The 23,125-nt window shown below is 42.7% G+C and overlaps 2 protein-coding genes and 1 non-coding gene across 5 annotated transcripts; 2 read left to right on the forward strand and 1 right to left on the reverse strand.

Annotated features, from left to right (window-relative positions):
- The first annotated feature begins 6,339 nt into the window (after positions 1–6,339).
- On the forward strand, positions 6,340–9,794 carry tha1 (threonine aldolase 1). The gene is made up of 7 exons (XM_086016864.1): positions 6,340–6,652; positions 7,541–7,624; positions 7,710–7,798; positions 7,929–8,114; positions 8,229–8,366; positions 8,941–9,133; positions 9,209–9,794. The coding sequence occupies exons 1-7, from the start codon at positions 6,349–6,351 to the stop codon at positions 9,517–9,519; spliced, it is 1,305 nt and encodes a 434-aa protein (XP_085872990.1). The 5' UTR covers positions 6,340–6,348; the 3' UTR covers positions 9,520–9,794.
- Positions 9,795–9,929: 135 nt separating this feature from the next.
- On the reverse strand, positions 9,930–10,011 carry trnal-uag (transfer RNA leucine (anticodon UAG)). Its single transcript has one exon. It is a non-coding gene; the product is annotated as a tRNA-Leu (tRNA).
- A 192-nt stretch (positions 10,012–10,203) lies between these two features.
- On the forward strand, positions 10,204–23,092 carry eef2k (eukaryotic elongation factor 2 kinase). 3 transcript variants are annotated; one of them, XM_086017254.1, is made up of 20 exons: positions 10,204–10,447; positions 10,633–10,923; positions 11,740–11,998; positions 12,390–12,446; positions 13,911–14,011; positions 16,380–16,440; positions 16,524–16,561; positions 17,092–17,263; positions 17,343–17,492; positions 18,161–18,293; positions 18,364–18,491; positions 18,567–18,762; positions 19,440–19,498; positions 19,578–19,655; positions 19,798–19,854; positions 20,906–21,037; positions 21,224–21,412; positions 21,485–21,609; positions 21,702–21,880; positions 22,588–23,092. In XM_086017254.1, exons 3-20 carry the CDS (start codon positions 11,756–11,758, stop codon positions 22,695–22,697), a joined length of 2,208 nt encoding a protein of 735 aa, XP_085873380.1. In that variant the 5' UTR covers positions 10,204–10,447; positions 10,633–10,923; positions 11,740–11,755; the 3' UTR covers positions 22,698–23,092. The 3 variants fall into 3 exon arrangements, with proteins under 3 accessions (XP_085873380.1, XP_085873381.1, XP_085873383.1); XM_086017255.1 differs by having other exon boundaries at positions 10,204–10,923; XM_086017257.1 differs by lacking the exon at positions 19,798–19,854.
- The last annotated feature ends 33 nt before the right edge of the window (positions 23,093–23,125 follow it).

The following is a 23,125-nucleotide window of genomic DNA, read 5'->3' on the forward strand; positions in this document are numbered from 1 at the left end:
ATATATATATGTATATGTATATATACATATATATATATATATATATATATATATATATATATGTATATATATATATGTATATATATATATATATATATGTATATATATATATGTATATATATATATATATGTATGTATATGTATGAGTACTTGTGTGCGTGCATTGGAGAGTGTGAGTGAGGTCAAACGTGTGAAAGGGTCCACGCACGGGAGATTTACTACATTCGCCACACGTACAAACGCAGGTCTCAAAGGTAAACGTGAATCCGTTTCAAAAGTGACACACTCATACACTCGTTCTCTCTCACACACACACACAGACACACGCGGTTCCCATTCCCTGCATACCTAGTGTTCTGTGTGTGACTGGCTTCCAGGAAAGAGGCACTTTAATTGAGTTGAGTTTTTACGGCTTGCCTGGTGTTAGTGTGCGTGCGTGCGTGTGTGTGTGTGTGTGTGTGTGAGAGACAGCAAGAGGAGGGGCGGGCAGTGTTTGGGAGGGACTTGAAGGGGAGAAAGAATACATTTTTTTCAATGACGCAAAAAAAAGCCTTCAGCTGCGGAGAAATGATGTAAAAGTCATTATGATGAGTATTCCTGGCACGCACGCACACACACACACACACACACACACTCTCACACTTAGTGACATAATAAACACTGTCACGCACACACTCACATACACACACAAGCACCGATGTGACTCCACTCCAATTGTCCACATGCAAATGTTGTGCAAGGTCAAGGCTTGGTAACCGCTAGGTCGCCAATCAGAAATCTTGACGAAAGTCATGTCGGGAAAAGGCAGTAACTCAAGGAAAACATGTTGATGTGTGACATTTGACCAAAGTCGAGCATACAATGTTACTAAAAAAGTAACACGTTTTTATGGTTGCCATAGTTTGAGGCCAGAATGGTCTTTCAATTTCCATTATTTCCTATCAAGGACAAAAACAAAGTAAAAAAAAAAAAAAAGTGTCCATACAAATAAAAATGGATGGAAAAGAAAAAACTTTGACATGAGCTATAAAAATACAAATTTGAAATGTAACTTAAATTCAACATTAAAATAAAATAAAAAAAAAAAACAGCTAAATTAAACGACAAGTGAAAAATAAAATGCAATACTAATGCAATTAAAAGAAAATGTAAAAATTGGATCCAAATATTAAAAAATACTGATATGATATGATACCTATTTAAAAATAATAATTGAAATAAAACAGAGCAAAATAAAATGTAAAAAAGCAAATTCAAATAAATAATAAATTCATCATACAATTAAAATAAAAACTGAGTGCCTAATATTACAAAATGCAAATGGTAAAATGATCAAATAAAAATATCATAAAAACACAACATACATAAACCCTTTGACGTTTTTTCATGCCCTGAATGCATTTTGCGAGTGAACAAAAAGCCGGAATGCACCGAAAGATAGTTTCCTTTCCTCTTTTCCTCACAAAAACTTCCAAGAAGCGAAAGAGCGCATGAAGTCTAACGCGCAAAAGAGCTCAGCTGTGACTCAAGTTCCCCGCATACGGTGTCAGTCTTGTGGAATATTCGGCCTTGCATCCTTTTCGTCCAATCTCACGCACCCAGACAGACTCTTTCCACCATGATTCATTTTTTCGGAGGTGGGCGAGGGGTGGCGACCAGCTTGACTTTTGTCAACAAACGCAGCACAACTGGAAAAAAAAATATTGTTTTTTACCGTTAGGTCACAGTTGGGTGGAAGTGCGTAACGGCTTATTCACATACATTTTCACAAATACAGTATGTTGATTACTTAAAGTGGAAATCAACCCAAACATTTTTTTCAAGAATATGTTCCCATGTGCCTACTAGTCTAAACACATCATTCTGATTAATATTGCATTTGTGGAATATGAGTTAGGCAGCAAAATCCACCCGTTTTTAGCCATCTCGGGGCGGCCATTTTGTCATTTCTGTCTGACGAAAAATGACATCACAACCACTCAGGGCTGAGGTAAGGACCAATCACGGCTCAGCTTCATAAAACAGGTCAGCGGTGATGTCATTTTCAGTCGACAGAAGTGACAAAATGGCCGCCCCCGGAGATGGCGAAGAACGAGTTAATCCATTTAAAGATTTACTTCGTTAATTTCACACTTGATGGCGGTTAAAGACGTCAATATAATCATTGCCTGTGTTTAAAATGCGTTAGATAGGTGAAAATTTTGGGAAAAAAACCCCCAATATCGCTCTGTGAACTCCGAAGCTGGCGCGGTTGTAAAAGACGATGCGAAAGGGGGCTACTCTGAGCGCGCCCCTGCGACGAGCGCTCCGGCGCTGCTCTTCCAGGAAGAGGCTTTGCTGATTGTTTCTTCCAGGAAGGCTTTTTTGTTGGCCGATCAGCGCTTATAGGAAAGACGTTCTGGGCCGGCCCATCAGCGCCAATATTGTCACAGCCGCTTCTGATAAAGCCAGAGCGGCTTCCAGGAAAGCAGAGATTTACCCTCCAAGCATTCCATCATTCCTTCAGCGCCATCACTGCGCACAGAAAGTGAGGGAGGCGAGTGGGGTATAATAGGGATGTGGATCAATAAAAACCATATGGTAAGCATGCACAGACTGTATAGTTGAATGCGCGCGTTATTGTACGGCCGCCAAGTGTTGACCTGCAGCTCGCTGCGGTCACTGCGCGACCGCACTCACTCAAACCGCGTTATTCCTTATTATTTTTGACTGTCTTGCCTTGCTTTATTTTATTTTCAACAAAATGGCTCACAATGTCATATCATCACATTATTTTGCCCGATGGTATCATATCTCAATCTTCATAGTATCTTGGTACTTTACGATAATCAATAGAGGTGTCGATAAAATGTCGATATCGGCTTGATTGAAATTGAAAACACATTCAAGATGTCAAATATCAAACCCAAAATTAATTGTAGCTGTGAATTTTACCTAGGTTAATTTTACTAGACCGAACTTATATAAATAAACGGTACTACCCTAAATAAATTGAGTTTATTCAATACAAATATATTAAGTTGGACCTAATCCTATTCGTTTAGTTAAATTAACCATTCTTCTGTAGTTTCTACATTTTTGGATCGATTAATTAAAAAAAAAAAAAATCAACATTATGCAAACCTGAAACATTGTTCAATAAACATGCTTAAAGAGGTTGCAACAAAGTTAAGAGTAAATGTTTCTTTCGATTTTGATGCCAATATTTTCCTTTTTACCGCAAATGAATATCGGCTCCAAATATCGGTTATCGGCCTGATTGACTACTAATAATCGGTATCGGCCCTGAAAAAAGCTTATCGGTCTATCTCCATTATATATCATTCCACATCATTGAATATCAATCCATTTCATTCCAAATCCTTCCGTGTCATTTCATTCCGTCTTTCAGCCTTCGTACGCAATTTCTCCAGAAATTGCATTGTCTAGTTTTAAAGTAAAGTGGCAGTAAACCACTTGAAGCACGAAGCATTTTGGCCTCTTTTTGAAGTCTTGTTCACTATCTGCCAAACTGCTGCTTGTTGTCAAATTCACTGTCACCATAGCTTCGGTGTCGAACTCAAGTTTCTGCCGAAATGCCATTCTGAGGTTTTTCCGCGCTTGGTGGCGGTAATCGTCTCATCGCTGGCAGTGTTGGCGGAACAATCAAAGAACCGCCGCACATCTCCTACAGACCTGGAATGTTTTGTGTCAATTTATGCGGCTTCGGGTTCGCAAAGTGGTACTTTTTCCCGATCGTTTCGTGTGTGTGAACTTTGGCCGCAACGGGAGTTTCGAGTGGATGAAAACAAACAGCGCTTCCCAGTCGGAATACTTTTATTTACCTCCTCCTCCCTTTCTTCTGCATTAACGCGAGGGGGCCACGCTTCGTGTTCCCGTTAGTGGAAAACAGGGGGTCCTCTGTGTGTGTGTGTGTGTGTGTGTGCGTGCAGCATACGAAGAGCCAATCACAGCGCGGTATAGACACTGAGCCCCCCAAGTACTGCTGGTTTATAGGGTTCAGCTTCAGAGAAGTCACGTGACTTCCCAGAGAGAAAGCGAGGGAGGGCGACGATGTGGGGGTAAGAGCGATGAAGAAGACGAGTGAAAAGGAGGTGACAGAAGGGGTGAAGTGCAGGTCTGGCGAGCGAACGACTGCATGAAGCGTGACGGGCCACTCGGTGGCAGATGACTGAGCGAGGGAGGACGATTTGAAGGAGCGGCTGGAATCTGCAAGGTCAGGTTAACCTTGATTCTGGCGGAGGCCCGGGGACACTTCCTGGAAGATGATTCACGAAGCTGACACCAAATGCTTCTTTCTCTTGAAGTGATGGATAAGTAGTTGCAAGGAAAACATTTCAAAGCTTCTGGGGAAACACTTTTCATCCCTTTGTCCCACCGCAAACGAGCAGCCATTCATCACCGCTAGGATTCGGATAAACTATAATGCAGTGTTACTCAACCATTATTGAGCCAAGGCGCATATTTTACGTTGGGGGGGGGGGGGGAAAAATCCAACAGCAAACCACCAAAAACAAAACTGTCACACAAATATACACAGTGAAATAATCATCGTCTCGATTTATTTACAAGTTGATGTGTGAAATCTGGGCCTGTTTAGTTGAACACAAAGCTGTTATTCTGTTGTGTGAACGGCAACATGTGGAGACACTGGGTAATTGTACCTTCTGCCATCTAGTGGAATATTTGTATTCTAATTAAGTGAAATGTCAGTCATTTTTATGCATCAGATTTGTGGGAAGAGGTTCGAAAAAAAAACCCCTTTGTGTTCTGTTTTTTTGGAATCATTGACATGCCTGTGAGCGATTATCCAATTTCCCTAAATCGGTCTGAAAACATAAATAAAGGTTGGAAAACACCGAGGTCGACTGACCACTTTTACGCGTGAAGCTTAAGATTGCGTCACATCATCGACCAATGACTGACGCTCTGTGTAATGATTTAGTGAACGACATGCGGACTAACCAATCGAAGAGTAAAGGATGTAACCAACCAATCACAGGTGCGGCTTGCAACGATTGCCCTGGTTGCAAAATGCAGACTTTCTGTCATGATGTCCCAATACTTTTGTCCACACTTTACTGGACGGGTGACACATTCCCAGGGTGGGACATGCTGATTTATGCCACTTTGGGAAGTACCCTGCAAAAGCGTGTGTGTTTGTGTGCGTGTGTGCGTGTGAGTGACATGAACGAGGAGGGCTGGGTCGATGGGGGGCTTAATGTGAACCAGATGTGAGCTATGTCTCGAGCACTGATGTCAACACCTTTTAAGCTAAGAGCATCTTTTCCTCAATGTGTTTGTATGCGTGTGTGTGAAGACTTCCCATAAACACCTGCTTTTGTGGAACAAGTGATGGTAAAAGAGAAGCAATGAAGAGGGATTGGGCTGTGTGTGTGTGTGTGTTGGGAGGCGGAGGGGGGTTGGGGGGGGGGGGGGCGGGGGCTATTTCGGGCCCCCGGCAGGCTTTATGGTTATTGGAAAGGCGTTGCCGCCTCCTCACTGCTTCTTCCCAGAAAGGGGTCAATATTTCTCCTGCTTCATTTCTGCCTTATTCAATATTTTCTCTGTGTGCCATGGAAGACGCTGGCCACAAAGACTCGAGTGTGTGAGCGTCACGCAGCTGGATGGCCCATTACATTACAAGCAGACACGCTTACTGGCACTGCACACAAACACACACGCACATGCGGGCGCACACACGCTTATCAAGTGATTACAATCACACAAGAGTGGGAAGTGCGTGCGCGTGCGTGTGTGTGACTGGAATTTGATCCAGCAGATTCACGAGTCCCACGCCAGCTGATATTTTGACATGTGCAGCATGCAAGAGTGTCGGTGTGTGTGCGTGTGCGTGTGTGCGTGTGTGTGTGTGTGTGTGTGTGTGTGTGGCAATGTCAGATGGTCAATAGTGGGCGCTCGGGAGCCAACGCCACAACCGCATTACTTTCCTTGAAGGCAAAAAATTAAATAAAAATATTCAAAGTAAAATGAAAATATTTAGAAGAATATGTGTATCTATTTTTATATGACCAGAATCAAATTTATACGCATTGACTCCAAGTCCTGATTATTACACAATACATTCTATGATATAAGTATTCGTGTTTTTGCATTATTAGTACTATTATCATTATGTTAACCTTGGGCTACAATTATTTTATTTTCAAAAATATCATAATATTTTGTATAATACAATATTACCAATTACATACGTGTACAGTACTGTGTAACTGTACCGTTTGTGTAATAATCTGCATGTGGCGCCACCCAGTGGACAATATTGACCCGTGCAATGTGGACCAATTATTCGGTCATCCATTAACCGTCCTGCATGCTTTCAAGTCAATGATTATCGATGCAATCGATCCAAAGTTCACTGCCAAGCTGATCCGCATCGATACCATGTCCCTCAAAACATTTTGTACCAAGTTTCATATATGGGGTCGAGTTGTCGCTCGACGAGATGCCGGCAAAAGAAGTTACTACAAAAGCGGGAGCTCCCGACTTACCGAATCTGGCCGGGCGGCTCATATTCGGGTTGTGGACCTCCGCAGCGACACGGTGACCAAACCCGGAGCAGCGATGCGCCGGGCCATGGCCGAGGCCGAAGTCGGAGACGATGTGATGGGCGAAGACCCCACAGTGAACGGTAACGTCCAATTACGAGTTGGTTAGTTGTTTGGTTAGCATGTTAACCTGCAAGTATCGAGCAGTAGCTGCAACTCAGTGCCTCATTGCACAAGTCGCTCTTTTGTCTTGTGCGTTCAACCATTATTTTTGCAAAAACTGAAACGGGCCTTGCTGTTTGGGTTATATTGAATGAAATTCGTTTTTTATTATTATTATTATTATTGAATAAAATTATAGAAAAAGAAAATCATTCATTTGAATTTCTTTTAATTTATTTTTTACTCTATCAAAGTATTTTTTTTATTGTTATGTAAATAATAGCAAAACAAGCGTGATTTACTGATTTCATTTATTAAAACAAATAAAATTATTCAAATTTGAAAGTTTTGAATCCTGAATTTATTATATTCAAATCATATTATTATTCATATGATATTATTATTCACTATGTTATTCATAATGATATTATTCAAATCATTCTAAATTTATTGTATGATATAAATCTTTTGAAAAAGACATTCATTAAAGGTTTTAATATTTACAAATATTCCATGTTGAATATACATTTTAAAAATACACATTTTAAATTTACATTGTATTTATTTTTTATTAAATGCAATTATTGAAAATGAATGCATGTATATACTTCAATTCATATTTTAGTTTTTATTGAATGCATTGTTATACAATTAAAAGTAACATTTTTAAAACCGTGCAAAAACATAAAATCCATGATGTGATGGACAAGATCATAGCTTGGAATAGTGTGTTTCCTTTTTGAAGTTTGTAACTAAACCTTTAATCTTGTGCTTATTATTCTAGTGCCAAAGTTAGCACAATCTAATACAATGCATAACTAATATTACCATGAAGAAAAAAGCAAAGCATATTTGCCTCTTGGTTGCAGAGTTGCAGAAGATTGCAGCTGACATGTTTGGAATGGAGGCAGCGCTGTTTGTCCCCTCGGGAACGATGAGCAACCTCATCGCAGGTAACTCGAAACACATTCATCTCAAATATTTATTTTTTGGGGTGGGGCTGTGGTTGAAATGAGCGTTGTGCATTGGTCACACTAGTGATGGTGCACTGCAGGGAGCGCGACGATGAGATAATCGTAGGAGACCTATCCCATTTGCACATCTACGAGCAGGGAGGCAGCGCGCAGGTGAAATGTATACATCAAAGCATATACAGTGTGTGTGTATGTGTATACTGTATATGTTTATATGCAGTATATGCAATATACATTGTATTTTTTTTTACGACATGGATGTTTCATGTTGATGTTGACACAGCTGGCGGGCGTCCACGCCACCACAGCCACCACCCTCGCCGACGGCACCTTGGACCTGGACGTCCTCGAGTCCAAGATTCGCCACGGCTACCCGGACCCCCACTACCCCCGCTCGCGCCTCATCTGCGTGGAGAACACGCACAACATACAGGGAGGGCGTGTCATGCCGCTCCGCTTCCTGCAGGAGGTTTGTGAGCCCATGTAGTGGCCACGTTTCTTTACGAAACCGCAAGTGGGAGAGCTTCTGTTTTGGTTAGCAGTTACCTCCTTGACGTCCACATTTGCGTCCTCCTCTCCAAAGTTACGAGCCCTGGCCGACAAACACGGCCTGTCGGTGCACATGGATGGCGCGCGCCTGATGAACGCTGCCGTGGCGCTGGGGGTGCCGGCAGCGGTCATACTGCAGCACACGCACACTGTTAGCGTGTGTCTATCCAAGGTGACATACTTCACTACATGATTTTTTGTTGACATGTAGGACGTTATTATACACAAGTTCAGAGAAAAAAAAAAAGCTTTTTTTTTTCAAGAATATGTCCCCAGCAGGCCCACTGATTAATATTGCGTTTGTGCGATATGAGTTAAGCAGCAAAATACACCTGTTTTTTTATCTCAGGGGGCGGCCATTTTGTTATTTCTGTCGACTGAAAATGACATCACAACTACTCAGGGCTCAGTTAATGACCAATCACGGCTCAGCTTCAGAAAACAGGTCAGCCGTAATTGGTCGTCACCTGAGCCCTGAGCAGTTGAGATGTCATTTTCAGTCAACAGAAGTGACAAAATGGCCGCCCCCAGAGATGGCTAAAAACGAGTAGATTAACTCTTATTCCACAAACGCAATATTTAGCAGAATTCCTTGTTTCAACTAGTGGGCTTGCAGAACATATTCTTGAAAAAAATCTGTTTGGGTTGACTTGCGCTTTAAGAGTGATTGATGGGGGGCATATTATTCACAGGAAATTATGGTAGTTGTGTGTGTGTGTGTGTGTGTGTGTGTGTGTGTTTAACAGGGACTGGGCGCCCCGGTGGGAAGCATGCTAGCTGGACCCAGAGATTTCATCTCCCGGGCGGTGAGGTGCCGTAAAGCTCTAGGTGGCGGGATGCGGCAGGCCGGCATACTGGCGGCAGCGGGGAAAGTGTCTTTGCTGGACATGGTCGAAAGACTACAGGAAGATCACGACAATGCGAGAACCTTCGCTCGAGGTGTCTTTGAGTTCCCGCGTCTAGTCCTATTCTTTGTCGCCATCATAACAGCTGGCCTGTTTTTCCTCTTAACAGCCTTGCAAACGTGCGAGCCGCCTCTGTTTGCCGTGGACATGGCGGCTGTGGAGACAAACATGCTGCGTTTTCAAATCCAAGACCCCGCCTTGAATCCGGCGGAATTCTGTGACCGCATGGCCCAAGTCGGGGATGGGGAAGAGGAGGCGCTCGGGCAAGGCATACAAGTCCTCATGTACCCTCATTTTGGCAATTCTGTGAGAGCTGTGTGGCATCTCGGGATATCACCCAAAGACACGCAGCTGGCCATCAAGAAATTGCAGTTTGTCACCCGTCAGTGCTTGGAGAATAAACAACAGAGGGGCTTGTAATAGGTTTGCAAAGTGTCTTATCTTGAGAATCTCTTCAAAGACAAGCACAACTGGAGAAACTTGGGAACATTTATATATTGTAATATATATTTTTTTAATTAATTGAGCTCATTGTGTGATTTGGTGATTGATTCATTGTAAATGATAAAATATAATTTGAAATCATTTTGTAAAACTTTTACAAAATGTTTTTGTTTCATAATTGACAAATGAATGAATCAATTAACAAATTAGTAAATGAGATAAATGAATAATAAAAAATGAAATGAATGCAATTCTGATTTATTTGTATTTTTTTATTCAGTATTTGCTTAGTTATTTCGAATTAATTTGCAAATTTGCATGCCTAGATGTGTTGCTTCTTTATTTATTTTTTTAAACATTTGTTTGATAAGTAAAGAAAAACATACTGGCAGCGGTGGGATTCGAACCCACGCCATCGAAATGACTGGAGCCTAAATCCAGCGCCTTAGACCACTCGGCCACGCTACCGTGGTTAGTCTGACTGGAAATATATATATTTAGTAGTATCAACAAAAATACTATGCCGCAAGATATTCGGATAGTCAAAATTGACCAATAACACGCGTGGATCCTAATTTGTATTGTGACTTTTGTTGCACATTGTTGGCGTATCTTTATGTGTCGAATCAGCGGGTCCTAAAAGCAGCAGCAAGGCGACAGCTAGGCCGAGACGAATGGAGTCTGTCTCATAAATGATGATGTCGAGGGAGGACGTGACGTTTTAAAGGGTTTTCTTGAAAATGGCTTTGAAAAGACGATTAACTGCAAAAGTACCACAATTGTTTGGCTATAAAGTAGGCTTTCATGTTTACTATTGCGAGCATTTCCGCAACACAGTTGGGAGCACAAGTCGCTGCATTCACAAGCCTTTTCCGGATTGTAATTTATAAATTTCTCCGTGACGGTATGTGTTCAAAAGTGTCACGTTGGACTAAAGTACATCAAATATGTTTATTTTACTGTCTTCATTGTGATTTAAATTACGTGTATTGTTTTTTTTTTTTGTTTGTTTGTTTATATTTTGCGTCTCTGTTCTCTCTCCTGCACTCGGGCCTCTCCGTGGGGCGTTTGTTTTGATATTTCCGATAGCCCAAAAAGGCTGCAGACCGTGTGGGGCGGAGCTGCCACGGAACGCTGTTGTTACGTGCCAACGGTCCACATCGGTGTGGCGACTGGTGGAACCGTTGCGAAAACAAATCCCATCGAACCGCTTGCCTCGGGACCCGCAGGACTCGCTGGAGAGGCGGAGAGCGATCCATCAGGGAGAAGTCGTCAAACTGCGTGACATCTTGTCGCCAAGAAAAAAGTGTTTCGTTCGACTCAAGAGGAGAGCGTTTGTTTGTCCACACGCCCGTCACAAAGTGTCAAGCTACAGGTTTGGTAGGTTTATTTAGCGCATGCATATCGTATTAGATGAAGTTTGATGCTTGTTAAAAGGGGAGTAGGGTGGGAGATTCCCTTTGCAGATTGCTGCAATCGAATATAGTGCATCCATGACAAGCATGGTCCACTTTTGTCCCAGCTGCAGCACACCATTCAAAACATGCAGAATCAGCTTGTAATTGACGTGCAGCATGGTACGACAGTGTGGACTAGTGGGTACTAGTAAGCACGGTTGCGTTACAGTTCTGAGGTTCACGTTCGAATCATGGCTACAGCCTTCCTGCAATGGAGAAATGTTAATGACACACTGACACACAATGATAATGTTACAACACCAAATGTGCCCTTTAAAATATCCACTTAGGGTAAAAACGTGTCCTCCAAACTGCTATAAATATGTACTTAAGCTATCAAATATGATTTTTTTTTTTTTTATTCCTGAAATAGGAGACTTTGAGAAAAGACCTATGAAGCTGGACATGAATTTCATTTCAGTAGCGAGGCACCCTTGCTGAAAACAAAGTTTAAAATTATTGTTGCATGCTTTGAATGTGGGAAAGAGAAGAGGTGAAAAGGTGCATTAATAAACACCCATCACCCATCCATTATCCGAGCCGCTTATCCTCAATTAACAATTAAAAACCATTAAGCTATATCTAAATCCTAAACACAAATGATTGCATCAGTTAAAACAATATTAATAAGTACAGTTCTGTATCTTTCGTCAGTGTTACAGGGGTACTGGCCGCTGTTCCCACACTGCCAATCATGTCGCCTTCTGTCATTTTTTTTTTTTTTTTTTTTTTTTTTTAGCACACCAGCGAACACAATGGAGGATGAGCTGATGTTCAGCATGGAGGAAGAGGGTAGCGGCAGCAGGTCTTCGGACAAAAGAAGCGCGCCCAAGCAGCGGGTGTCTTCGCTCACCGACGACGACGACGGCGAGGAAGACGAGGCCTTCATCTGCTCCATCCTGGACGACCCCGTCCGAGACATCTGCCATTACATGCAGAACCTGGTCAACAACCGCCAGCTTTCCAACTCGCTGCCCAAGACAGAATTCTTGTACAAGGTGAGGAGGCGTCGCCCTCGTCATATGTCTTGAATCCTAAGCGGTCCCTTAAATATCCACCCTCATTTGTCCCCAAAAAAAATCCACAAAACTGCTGTGAAAATAATTTGTAGCCAAACTACATCATTTTTGCTGCATGCTTTGAATGGGGAAAAAGTAGCGCCATCTGTTGGACAACAATTCACTAGTTCAAATTGAAATCAGTTTGTTAAAATAAAGCTGGTATTAAAAATGGCATCTTTAATCGTTTTCAATGGGACTTTTTTGTCACTGGGAACAAAAATTAGTTTCGAGTGTGTGTAGCTTTGCCGAAGCATTATAGTTTGTCTTGTTGCATCATGTGCTGTGCTGATGAAAAGTGGTGCATTTTCTTCACCTTTTCCCCACATAGAATCAAACAGAGCATTTGGCGGAAGGTTCGTACCACGTTTTGTCTGAGAGTGCACGGGTATGTTATGCCACTTAAATTACTTTTCTGTACCGTCCCTTTCACTGCTTATCATATTTCCCACCTTCCGTCACTGTTTTGGAATGCCTTTTTCACTTTAACTGTAACCTTTTTCAAACCTTTCTATTTTCTGTTCTATTCATCTCCGTGGTGTATGTTTTGGAACATTTCGCAGACACTTCATTAGGTACACCTGCGCAAGATGTGATGTTCACAAGTGAGCGTGAACAGCGGCAAGAATAGTCCGCAGAATTATAATCTATTTTTTGTTTCTTCAAAATTTGAATGCGCAGCACATGGTTATTATAGTCAATGAAAACAAATAAAACAAATTTTTAACTAAAATTGAAAAAAACGTTTTTGTTAACGAAATGAAAGAAAAACAAAAACGAACATTTAGAAAACAAAGTAAAACTAACTATAATTATAGTGAAAATGTGTTTTGTTTTCATCTTTAATTACATACATGAGCTTTTGAAGTTTGTTTTACATCTATTTATTTTGGTATTGTTGCACGTTCGTACAGAAGAAGGAGGGTCAAACGGTCATTTGAAAATTGGAGTTTACTTTAATTGATTATACAACACTCAGTGACCTTTTTTTAAAATTTTTTTTTTTAATCTTACCCTCAACAAATACTCCATATATTGAAAAAAAAAACCCTAAAACTAATGAAAACTAAAACGAAGCATTTTTGAAAAAATAAAAACTAACGAAACCTGCTCTAAAATCCCAAACTTTTCTAACCCTTGTGCAGGCATACCTAATGTTGTGGCTCGTAAGTGCACATTCACCGTTTTGCAGTTCCACGTGGGTCATGTTTTGTGACACTTTTCACCCGAGAGGTGTGAATTTGTGCGAGACATTTACTAGTTAGTTAGCGAACGTGGCAGCGTACGAGGGAGACGTGCGCAAATCCCCGGGCGGTAAAGGATAAATTTACTTGACAAGAAGGACGACCAACCCCGCCCGCTTAAGGAAGTTATTTTCAGACATGGTTGCTACAGATGACTACGAGACATCATGCGGCGTGTCATCCAACTTTACATTGGCGTGTCCCTCAGTTCATTAAGCCGATTAATAATAATTATAAAAAAAACAAAAAAAAAGTGACTCATTAATATTCATCCACTTAAGTCAGTCTTTTCAAACCACTTCAACCCTAACCAAACATTTCAAGTATGAATTATTTGTTTCAGAAAAAGGAAATGACTTAATTTTTTGCTGCACGCTTTCAATGGGGAAAGGTTACGCCATTTTTTGCACACATTTACAAATTAACGATTGAATTCTATTCTCTTTATTGAAGTCTAAACATAAATGTTTGCATTGTTTTTTTGTCGTCATAATTTTTTCAAATTCATTTTCAATGCTTTTTCTGAGCCCAAGACCATTTTTCATTAAAAAAAAACAAGAAAGCTCATTTCAGTTTTTAAAATTAATTCAATGTGTTTGTTACAAAAGGAGACGTGGAAAAATGCCATCATAAAGGCCAAAGCCATGCCGGACCCCTGGGCTGAATTTCACCTGGAGGACAAAGAAACCGAACCCTGCTTGCGCTACAGGTGGGAAGAACCTTAGGCTGCATTTAGACGTGTTTGTGCGGCTAGTCAAGGTCTAGACATTGAGTTGTATCATCTTGTTTACACGTGCTTATCTCCTGTATTGACCACAGTATCGGTGGTGTGTCTTTAACCGGAAAACATTTGTTTTCACTCCTTATAAGGATGATGTGACTATTTTATCCAAACTAACACATAAACCAGTTCAGACACCTTTGAAACGACCCAAACTGAGCTCTCACACGAGCAACCTTCGGTCGGTTTTCGAATCCAAATCGACAATCGTTTTCCTCATGAATCCCCTTTCTCCCACCTTCTTCCTGTTGACGTTCTCACGAGCAAAAGGAGAAGAGAACAATCTCATCTGGTTTTGTCATGTGTCATTTTGGTAACCATGTGAACAGGAAATGAATGGACCAAATGCACAATGTGAACGCAAAAATAGAGTTGCTCCACTGACCTTCTTCCTTTTCACATTCTTAGAACTACACTCTAAAAACAGTTGGGTTAAAAATAACACCATTTTGGGTCAAAAATGGACCGATCCTTCTTTGTACAAAACGACCCATTTTTTGAAAGAAAGTTGACCCAAGCAGCGGATCGGCTCTTTTTTTGACCCAAAATGGTGTTCTTTTTAACTCAACTGTTTTTAGGGTGTAATATGAGAAGAGAGTGGTCTTGCGTATCACTGTGTGAACAGCAAATGAATGGCGCGCATTTACCGATTGATAAAAAAAAAAAGTGACACAGCACTATCATTTATGGTAGTGTGGTTTGGAAATAGATTGTTAAATAAAAGTTGTGTAGGTCCAGTTTAATTGGCTCTAAACAGGCGTAACTATAACCGATGACAGTAATGATAATCCCTGCTAACAACTGCTATGATAATAACTTGTAATCCCTGTGCCCTGTGTTAAGTTCCATTGAGTCCAACAAGTTTAAACTTGTTGTTCCCACGAACCCGCCATTGAACCCCCGGTCTAGTTGTCGGTCAAAAAACAGCAGCTCAACTGTGCCTGTTTGCCTGCTGACTGTTGCGTTTGGGCGCGGGAAGCTGAAGCGCTCGCTCACATCTGCCTCGGACACGCCACGTAACGCCGTTGGCAGGCGCACAATGCAGGAGGGGTTTATTTCGCTGAGTGCACGGTTCACATTGAATCACTTATATAAGCCGCAGAGAGAGAAAGAGAGAGAGAGAGAGAGCGAGAGAGCAGTGGAGGGAGTGGTGGCGGCTATTCATGTGCTAATTTTACTCTCCTCCTCATCCTCCTCTTCTTTTTGCCCACTTTAGTAGCACGGAGCCAAACAGTACATTGTGTTCCCGGCCTGATGTGGTTTGTAAGGCAAAAACAGGACTTGAAATGTGTGTCGAGTTGAGCGGCGCGCCTTCATTCTGAAGCGCACACCAGGGCCAAGACAAACAGGCACGCTAACCAGGTGCTATGCGTACACGGAGGGGAGGCAAAGATTAACTTGGAGAGAATGCAGTACTTGACTTGCTTAATGGAGTGAGCACAACAAAGGGATGCTGCGGTCAGGACTGATTTGTGATGGGTTTAAATTTTTGTTTTTTTTTTGGTCTGGATTGAGTCACGAGTCAAAGGTCACGTGTGTGCAAGCGCCTGACGTTAAAAGGAAAGACGCTTGACATGTTTATGACTTAAAAGCACTACGCTGCTGAGTTGTCGTTTCAAAGTATTGAACACAGACGTTTTTCATTCAAGACGGCAGTTTTCTGCATCTGCTTCATTTTGTAAAATAGTGACCACAGTACAGCCGTTGTGCGTTCTAGGCAGCCATTTTGAATGTCGAATGTTCTCAATTATTGTCATTTAAAGCATCTGCTTAACAAAAAAAGGTAATATTGAATGCAGAGTCATCCCATTTTAGTCACAATTTTTTTTCCAGCTTATGCTTTAAATAAGTTAAGTTTTTTTTTCCATTCTAGTCAGCCTTTTTAAGTGTCTGCTTTAAAAAAAAAAGAAGAAAATATTCACTGCAGCTGTTTTGCCTTACACTTGGCCCTTTCCTGCATTCAAAATAAAATATTGGATGCCTCATTTTCCAGTATAGTCAGACATTTACTGCACCTGCTGTAATATAGAATTCATCCCTTTTTTTTTATTATAAACAGCTTATTTTAGGATAAATTATACTTGATGCTTTCAGTCAGATATTTTCTGCATCAGCTTTTTTTTAACGAATACGATTTTCCCCATTTATTAAAAAAATGCAATTAAAAAAAATGTAGAAAAACAAAACTTTATAAAATGACATGGATTTATAAACATCACTTGTAAATATACAGTATGCTAGTATAAAATATTGCTCTTTGTACACTAGCATTAAAAAAAATCTGAATGCATTGCAGGTATAATGCTATCACAGGCGAGTGGGCCCAAGACCGGGTCCACATCAAGATGGCTGCACAGGTATCATCACGTACTGAGGAAAGACATTGTTGCAAAGTACTTTTTTTTTTTTTAAAGACTGAATATCTTTATCTTGATCACAGCCATTTGGGAGAGGAGCCATGAGGGAGTGCTTCAGAACGTAAGTACAACTGTTTCCTTGGGGTGTTCTAATGTGTGTGTGTGTTTGTGTGCTGGTCCTTACAAGGCGTGAATCTACCCCCAGAAAAATGCTTAAGGTTTTGCATGTAGACTTCCAGACCCAACCATTGTGCTGGAATTCAGCGGACTAGAATTATGCTATGTTTGGCATGGTTTCCTGAATGTAAGCTTGGCGGCCATTTTGTCACTTGCTGTCAACTGAAAAGGACATCACAGTTGCTCAGAGCTCAGGTAACAACCAATCAAGGCCCAGCTTCAGAAAACAGGTGAGCCGTGATTGGTTCTTACCTGACACCTCAGGCGATGTCAATTTCCAAAATGGCCGCCCCCTGAGATGGCTCAACTCATATTCCACTATTGGAACATTAAACAGAATGCCGTGTTTAGACTAGTGGATACGAACGAACAAAATCATATAGACTTCATTTCAATCTTATTTTGGCATAATTTATGCATAAAACAGTGGGGGAAAAAAAGGATTATGACGGAAGGGCTGGTCTTGGCTCGCAGGAAGAAGCTGTCCAGCTTCTCGCACAGCCACAACTGGAAGACGGCCTGCAACTACGTGGCCAAGAGCTACATGGAGACGGTGGACAGGAGCGTCTACTTTGAGGACGTCCGGCTGCAGATGGAGGCCAAACTTTGGGGTGAGGAGTACAATCGCCACAGGCCTCCCAAACAGGTAGACGAGACCACATCGCATGAATCCGCAAAGGGACCGGGCGAGCGAGCCGCAACGTCTGGAAATGTTGGTGGGCTAGGTGGACATCATGCAGATGTGCGTGGTGGAGATGACGGAGAGGCCGGGCAAGCCGCTCTTCCACCTGGAGCACTACATCGAGGGCAAGTACATCAAGTACAACTCCAACTCGGGCTTTGTGCGGGACGACAACATCAGACTGACGCCGCAGGTGAGTTGATGGACATCGTTCATCTGAAAATAACTACAGATAGACCGATATTTTTTTTTTCAGGGCCGATACCGATTATTAGTAGTCTAGTCGATATTTTCAGCAAAAAGAAAAATTTGGAGCAAAATCTAAATCTAAAAAAAAAAACTTTCTCAAAAATTTCTCAAAAATTCTCAAAAAAATTCTCAGATTTGAATAATGTTATCTTTTAAATTATTATTATTGTAAATGTTTGCCAATGTACATAAATTGCAACAAAAAGGGAGCTCCCAGGGTCATCAGCATGTCTTCAAAATTTAAATGAAAACTTAAAAAATATCTCCATATAGTTTTCTACAGTAAATAAAGTCCTCCAAAATTCCAAAATGGCAGAAATGTTCAAATTTCACTTATGTTTATTTTGATTTCAAAGGAAAAAAAGTGCAGTGTTCCTTCCCAGGGTCAGTGGTGGCTCTTATTATGTTAACTGAAAATTTAAAGAAATAGATCCTTGAAGTTAACACAGTTTAAAATTGATTTAATACCAGCCATCATATTTCTCAAAAAGGCCGATGCCCATATTCGGCAAAACACTGAACATTGAAGCCGATAATCGGCCCTGCCGATAATCGATCTAATCCCTACTCATAACATTTCCGTGACAATTTCTGTTGTCTTTTGTGCGTCAGGCATTTAGTCACTTCAGCTTTGAGCGGTCTGGCCACCAGCTGATCGTGGTGGACATCCAGGGCGTTGGCGATCTCTACACCGACCCTCAGATTCACACAGAAAAGGGAACTGACTTTGGCGACGGGAATCTGGGTATGTATCTCCCACTTTTTTACCTTCCGGAAATCACGCACAGCGACGTTAGGAGCCTTGGTGTCGCCAGGCGTGCGAGGCATGGCGCTCTTCTTCCACTCCCACATGTGCAACAAGATCTGCAAGAGCATGGGCCTGACGCCTTTCGATCTGTCCCCGGGCGAGAGGCAACAGCTGGACTGCACCAACAAACTGCTGGTTGGCTCTCGCAGCCCTCACTCGCACCTTCCGTCATCGTCAGCCCACCTGACGTTTATCCTTCTCTCCTGTTAGAAATCAGCAAAGACGGTGCTGAGAGGCTGCGAGGAGCAGTGCGGTTCCCCCCGCATCCGCACCATCTCTGGGAGCCGGGCGCCGCTGCTGTCCCGCCTGTCGGAGACATCTTCGGCGGACGAGAGCATGAGCGACGTGGACTCGGTGCCTTGCTCCCCCCTGGTGGCGCCCGCGTACATGGGCAGGTCTCCGGCGGGTGCGTATATGAACCGGTGATAATGCGTTCCCGGCATCATCAAAGTAACATGTTACTTTATTATCGCCGTTTTTTTTTTTTTTCCAGAAAGAACTCATGTAATGTGTGAATTTGCCCAAGTCAAGTAATCACACTACAGTTACTCATAAAAGTCATTCAAAAGTTACTGTGTAACTAAGAATTGCAAAAATAAGATGTTGACACATTAATCTCAAAGAATTGCTGATCGTCAGCCAGCGCAATTGCAGTGAACGGCCTCTAGGGTGCAGCAGTGAGAAACATTTGACAAAAGGCCACGCAGCACACAACTACATTATGGAAGATGTACGAAAGGAACGACAGTGTTTACAGTTTCAAATGAAGCTTTGTAGCCTGGGGGAGTGATGACACTCATGCGCCTTGTCACAGTTTCAGCATGTGAACAACTCGCGTGTCCGCAGCAGTGACATAAATAACATTGGAGGACGGAGAGAGATTTACGTTTTCAAGATAAAAATCCAGTTACTGTTTTGAGTTTGTGTCAGCTAAAGATTATTATTCTGTATTTTATTTTTAAAAAGTTGTGTATGTTGAGTGAAGTCTTGAAAGACGCTTTTTTTTTTTTTATGTTTTTTTAAGTAGTATGCCAGAAACAAATTCTTCAAAATAAAAATACTTAAATTGTCCAATGTTTTCAGGCTTATCCTTCACCGGGATGTACGAACAGGAACGACTTGACAACGCAGGGGAACACCGGGTACCAAATGGAACTTTTCAGCCCTTACGGCGGAGCCCAGTGAGCTGAAGTCTCCCATTTTCGGGGTCTTTGTGTGTAGGAGTCCGACAGCGGCGGGGACAGCGGCTACCCCAGCGAGAGGAGGAGCGAGGGAGACCCCAACGACCACCCAGACGGGGTAAACGGTCCAATGTGGACCTCTTTCTACATTCTTTAAGCCCGTTAGCTTCTTCTTCTGCTGCTGCTGCTGCTGTTGTGTATTTGCTTCTCATTTCTTGAGTCGTTTTTATGATGCATGTCTCATCTGGAAACGCTTGTAGGCCCGCCACCACCACCAAAGACATTATTCCGAGTCGGACGAGGACAGTGTCAGACGGGTAAAGCAACATACGAGACGCCGGTGTGCCACACGTAATCAATTAATCATCACCATGGAGGGGGTCAAACTACCTCTCCGTTGCATCTCTTTCCAATCTTTGTCCTCCACACATTTCACCCGTCCTTTGTGTTACTGCACTAGAGGGCACTGGTTGATATCCCTAGAGGCTCAGAAAACTTCAATTCAAAAAGCCAGGATGAATTTTTTTTTGGGTTGGGTGCAAAAAAAAAGCATGGCATTATTTTGACCCTGAGGCCAAATACACGATGCCGGCGAAGGTTTTGGGTCAAGCTAAGAGCAGATAAGAGCTTTGAGAATATGTTCAAAAATGTCTTGTTAAAGTAGAAGACAACCCAAATATGTATTTTTTTCAAAGATATATTCTATGCGCCGTCACTAGTCCAAACACGGCATTATATGTTGCGTTTGTGGAATATGAGTTGAGCAGCAAAATCCAGCCGTTTTCATCCATCTCAGGGGGCGGCCATTTTGTCACTTTCTGTCGACTGAAAATGACATCACAGTTGCTCAGGTAACGGCCAGTCACGGCTCAGCTTCAGAAAGCAGGCGAGCCGTGAAAAGCCTGTCCCAAGACTTTTGTCCGTGTAGTGTACATCCAGCATGAGGGTTTTGGTTCCAATTGCATATAGAAGAAAACCAAAAGTCAAACCAACCAACTACCTCTTCTGTTTCCGTGTGTGTGCGCACATGTGCTATGTGTGTGTTTCATTGTTAGCGTGTGTGGAATTTTGAATGTTTCATTTGTGTTTCTGTATGTCTTCTCATCCTGTGTGCGTGTTTTTGAGTGAATCTGTTTTTTTTTTGTATGTTTCCATGTGTCTGTTTTTTTTTAACACGAATGCGTCTGTGTGCTTCCATGTGTTTGTCGTCCGTACCCACCTCTTTTGTGATTTTTGCATTCATACGCACTCCTCAAGTTGATCAAGTCGAGGTGTCAAACCCTTCACAACGCGCGCGCTTCGACGGCGACGCCATCGAGATGTCGACAATAAACTCTGTGTGTGTGTGTGTGTGTGTTTTCCACACAGCTGACAGAGGAGAAGTGGAGCTTCTTCCACTCGTCCCGCGCTCACGTGCACAGATCCTCCTGCGTGGCCACCGAGGTGGAGCGACTCGGTTCGATGATGCAGAAGCGCATCGGCCAGTCCATCCTGGGAAAGGTGAAAAGTCGCACCTCTGAAAAAGAATCCACAAGAGTCCCCAAAATAACTCCACGGCCACCGATGTATGATTGCGCAATCAAGCCTCTCGCCGGTTACTGATGATAAATAACCGCCGGCTTGTACAGTGGAAATAAGCAGAAGAGACGTTTGACTGTTACGATTTGAATGTTCCCCGGTGTCCAGGTTCACTTGGCCATGGTGCGCTACCACGAGGCGGGGCGTTTCTGCGAGAAGGACGAGCAGTGGGACGAGGACTCGGCCATGTTTCACCTGGAGCGGGCGGCCCAGTGCGGCGAGCTGGAGGCCATCGTGGCCATCGGCCAGTGCTGCCTGCAGCTGCCCCACCACATCCTGCCCAACATGGAGCTGGAGGTGCGACGTCCTCTTCCTGTCTCTGTTCCCTCTGACCTCACCCGACCGTTGACGTTATTGCGTCGCTTTCAGGAAAACGCCGGAAACAGAATGAAAGGCTTCAAGTATCTCCTGCAGGCTGCCGAAGCCGGCGACAGATCGTCAATGATCACAGTGGCCCGAGCTTTTGACACGGGAGTTAATCTGTCAGCAGACAGGTGGGCAAGAGGCCTTCCATGTGTGAAGATCTGCCGACACTGCCCCCTGGGGGAAATTCTACGTCACTGTCTCCCTTTTTTTATCGCGACAGACAGCAGGACTGGGAGGAGGCGATCCGCTGGTACGACGGCGCGTTGAACATGGACGAGCACGACGAGGGCGGCGAGTTCGACGGCATACAGGACGAGCCTCGTTACCTCCTGCTGGCCAGAGAGGCCGAGATGTTCATGGTTGGGGGGTACAACCTCACGGCGGACCCTCAGAAAGCAGGTAGAGCCCGCGGGTCATCTCTGTCGACCAAATCTGACTAGCAAAACTCGTCTGTGGCCATCTGTGCACATCAATGAATTCAATCATCCGCATCTCGATTGAGCATGATGTATTTTATTTAAATGTTTTTTTTTGGGGGGTCGTCATTAGATAAATATTGTGAACTGCTCAATACTGCTGTTACATGTTTTTGTATCATATTGATGGTTTCTAAGAATTGTGTTAAAGCGGAAGTCAACCCAAACATATTTTTTTCAAGAATACGTTCCCAGCAGACCCACTAGTTGAAACACGGCATTCTTAATTTTGCGTTTGTGCAATATGAGTTACGCAGCAAAATGGACTTGTTTTTAGCTAGGGCCATTTTGTCTCACGTCGGCCGACCTGTTTGTTCCGAATCTGAGCCGTGATTGGTCGTTGTGAGCAGTTGTGATGTCATTTTCAGTCGACAGAAATGACAAAATGTCCGCCCCCACAGATGGCTAAAAATGAGTGCATTTTGCTGTTAACTTATATTCCACGGACGCAAAATTAATCAGAATGCCGTGTTTTAACCAGTGGGCCAGCTGGGAAAATATTCTTGTAAAAAATATGTTTGGGATGACTTCCGCTTTTAGTCCCCACTGAAGCCCCCCAAATGTACGACGGGCCACGACAGTGGAGGTATTTTTCCCACCGTTAACCTCTCGCATCATCTCTCCCTGCAGGCGACCTGTTTACAGAAGCCGCCGAAGCTGCCATGGAGGCCATGAAAGGGCGCTCGGCAAACCAGTACTACATGAAAGCCGAGGAGGCGTGGGCGCTGATGGAGGAGTAACTCCACTAGTGCACACTTTTACCACTAAAAAAAAAAAGGGGCTTCAAGTGTCCTGCCTGACGCTGAACGAGTTGCGTTTACATATTTTTTTTACCTAACAGGTTTTTAGCTAACGGTGCTTTGCGTGTGTATGCATGTGTATGCATGTTTAAGCCTTCCAGCATTTAAGCTTCATCAAAGTTTTCTGCGCAAGATTCTCTTTTTTTTCGGGAAGTTGCTCTTTCAATGTTGAGTTTGTCTTCTGTGAATGTGGTCCGCTGAGCCAAATCCAATACAATTGTTTACTTAACACATTTCTATTGGAAGAGTGTGTATTAAAAAATGATAGCATTAATGATTATAAAAAAGTTTGCATTGAATTTTATGAATAAACAATAAACAATGGAATTTTGGAATTGTTGGTTGTGGCTGTGGTTTGTTCCACTCAT

The sequence above is a fragment of the Filicampus tigris genome, chromosome 19, assembly GCF_054856515.1.
Source record: "Filicampus tigris isolate MCC_2025a chromosome 19, RoL_Ftig_1.0, whole genome shotgun sequence".
Taxonomy (NCBI): Eukaryota; Metazoa; Chordata; class Actinopteri; order Syngnathiformes; family Syngnathidae; genus Filicampus; species Filicampus tigris.

Excerpts from the sequence above, each read along its gene's own strand:
- eef2k (XM_086017255.1), top strand. The coding sequence starts at position 11,756 with ATGGAGGATGAGCTGATGTTCAGCATGGAGGAAGAGGGTAGCGGCAGC. Across the intron at positions 12,447-13,910 it reads TTTTGTCTGAGAGTGCACGG|GAGACGTGGAAAAATGCCAT; the intron begins GTATGTTATGCC and ends TTGTTACAAAAG. Across the intron at positions 21,413-21,484 it reads TGCCCAACATGGAGCTGGAG|GAAAACGCCGGAAACAGAAT; the intron begins GTGCGACGTCCT and ends CGTCGCTTTCAG.
- tha1 (XM_086016864.1), top strand. The coding sequence starts at position 6,349 with ATGATTATCGATGCAATCGATCCAAAGTTCACTGCCAAGCTGATCCGC. Across the intron at positions 7,799-7,928 it reads AGCAGGGAGGCAGCGCGCAG|CTGGCGGGCGTCCACGCCAC; the intron begins GTGAAATGTATA and ends ATGTTGACACAG. Across the intron at positions 8,115-8,228 it reads CGCTCCGCTTCCTGCAGGAG|TTACGAGCCCTGGCCGACAA; the intron begins GTTTGTGAGCCC and ends TCCTCTCCAAAG.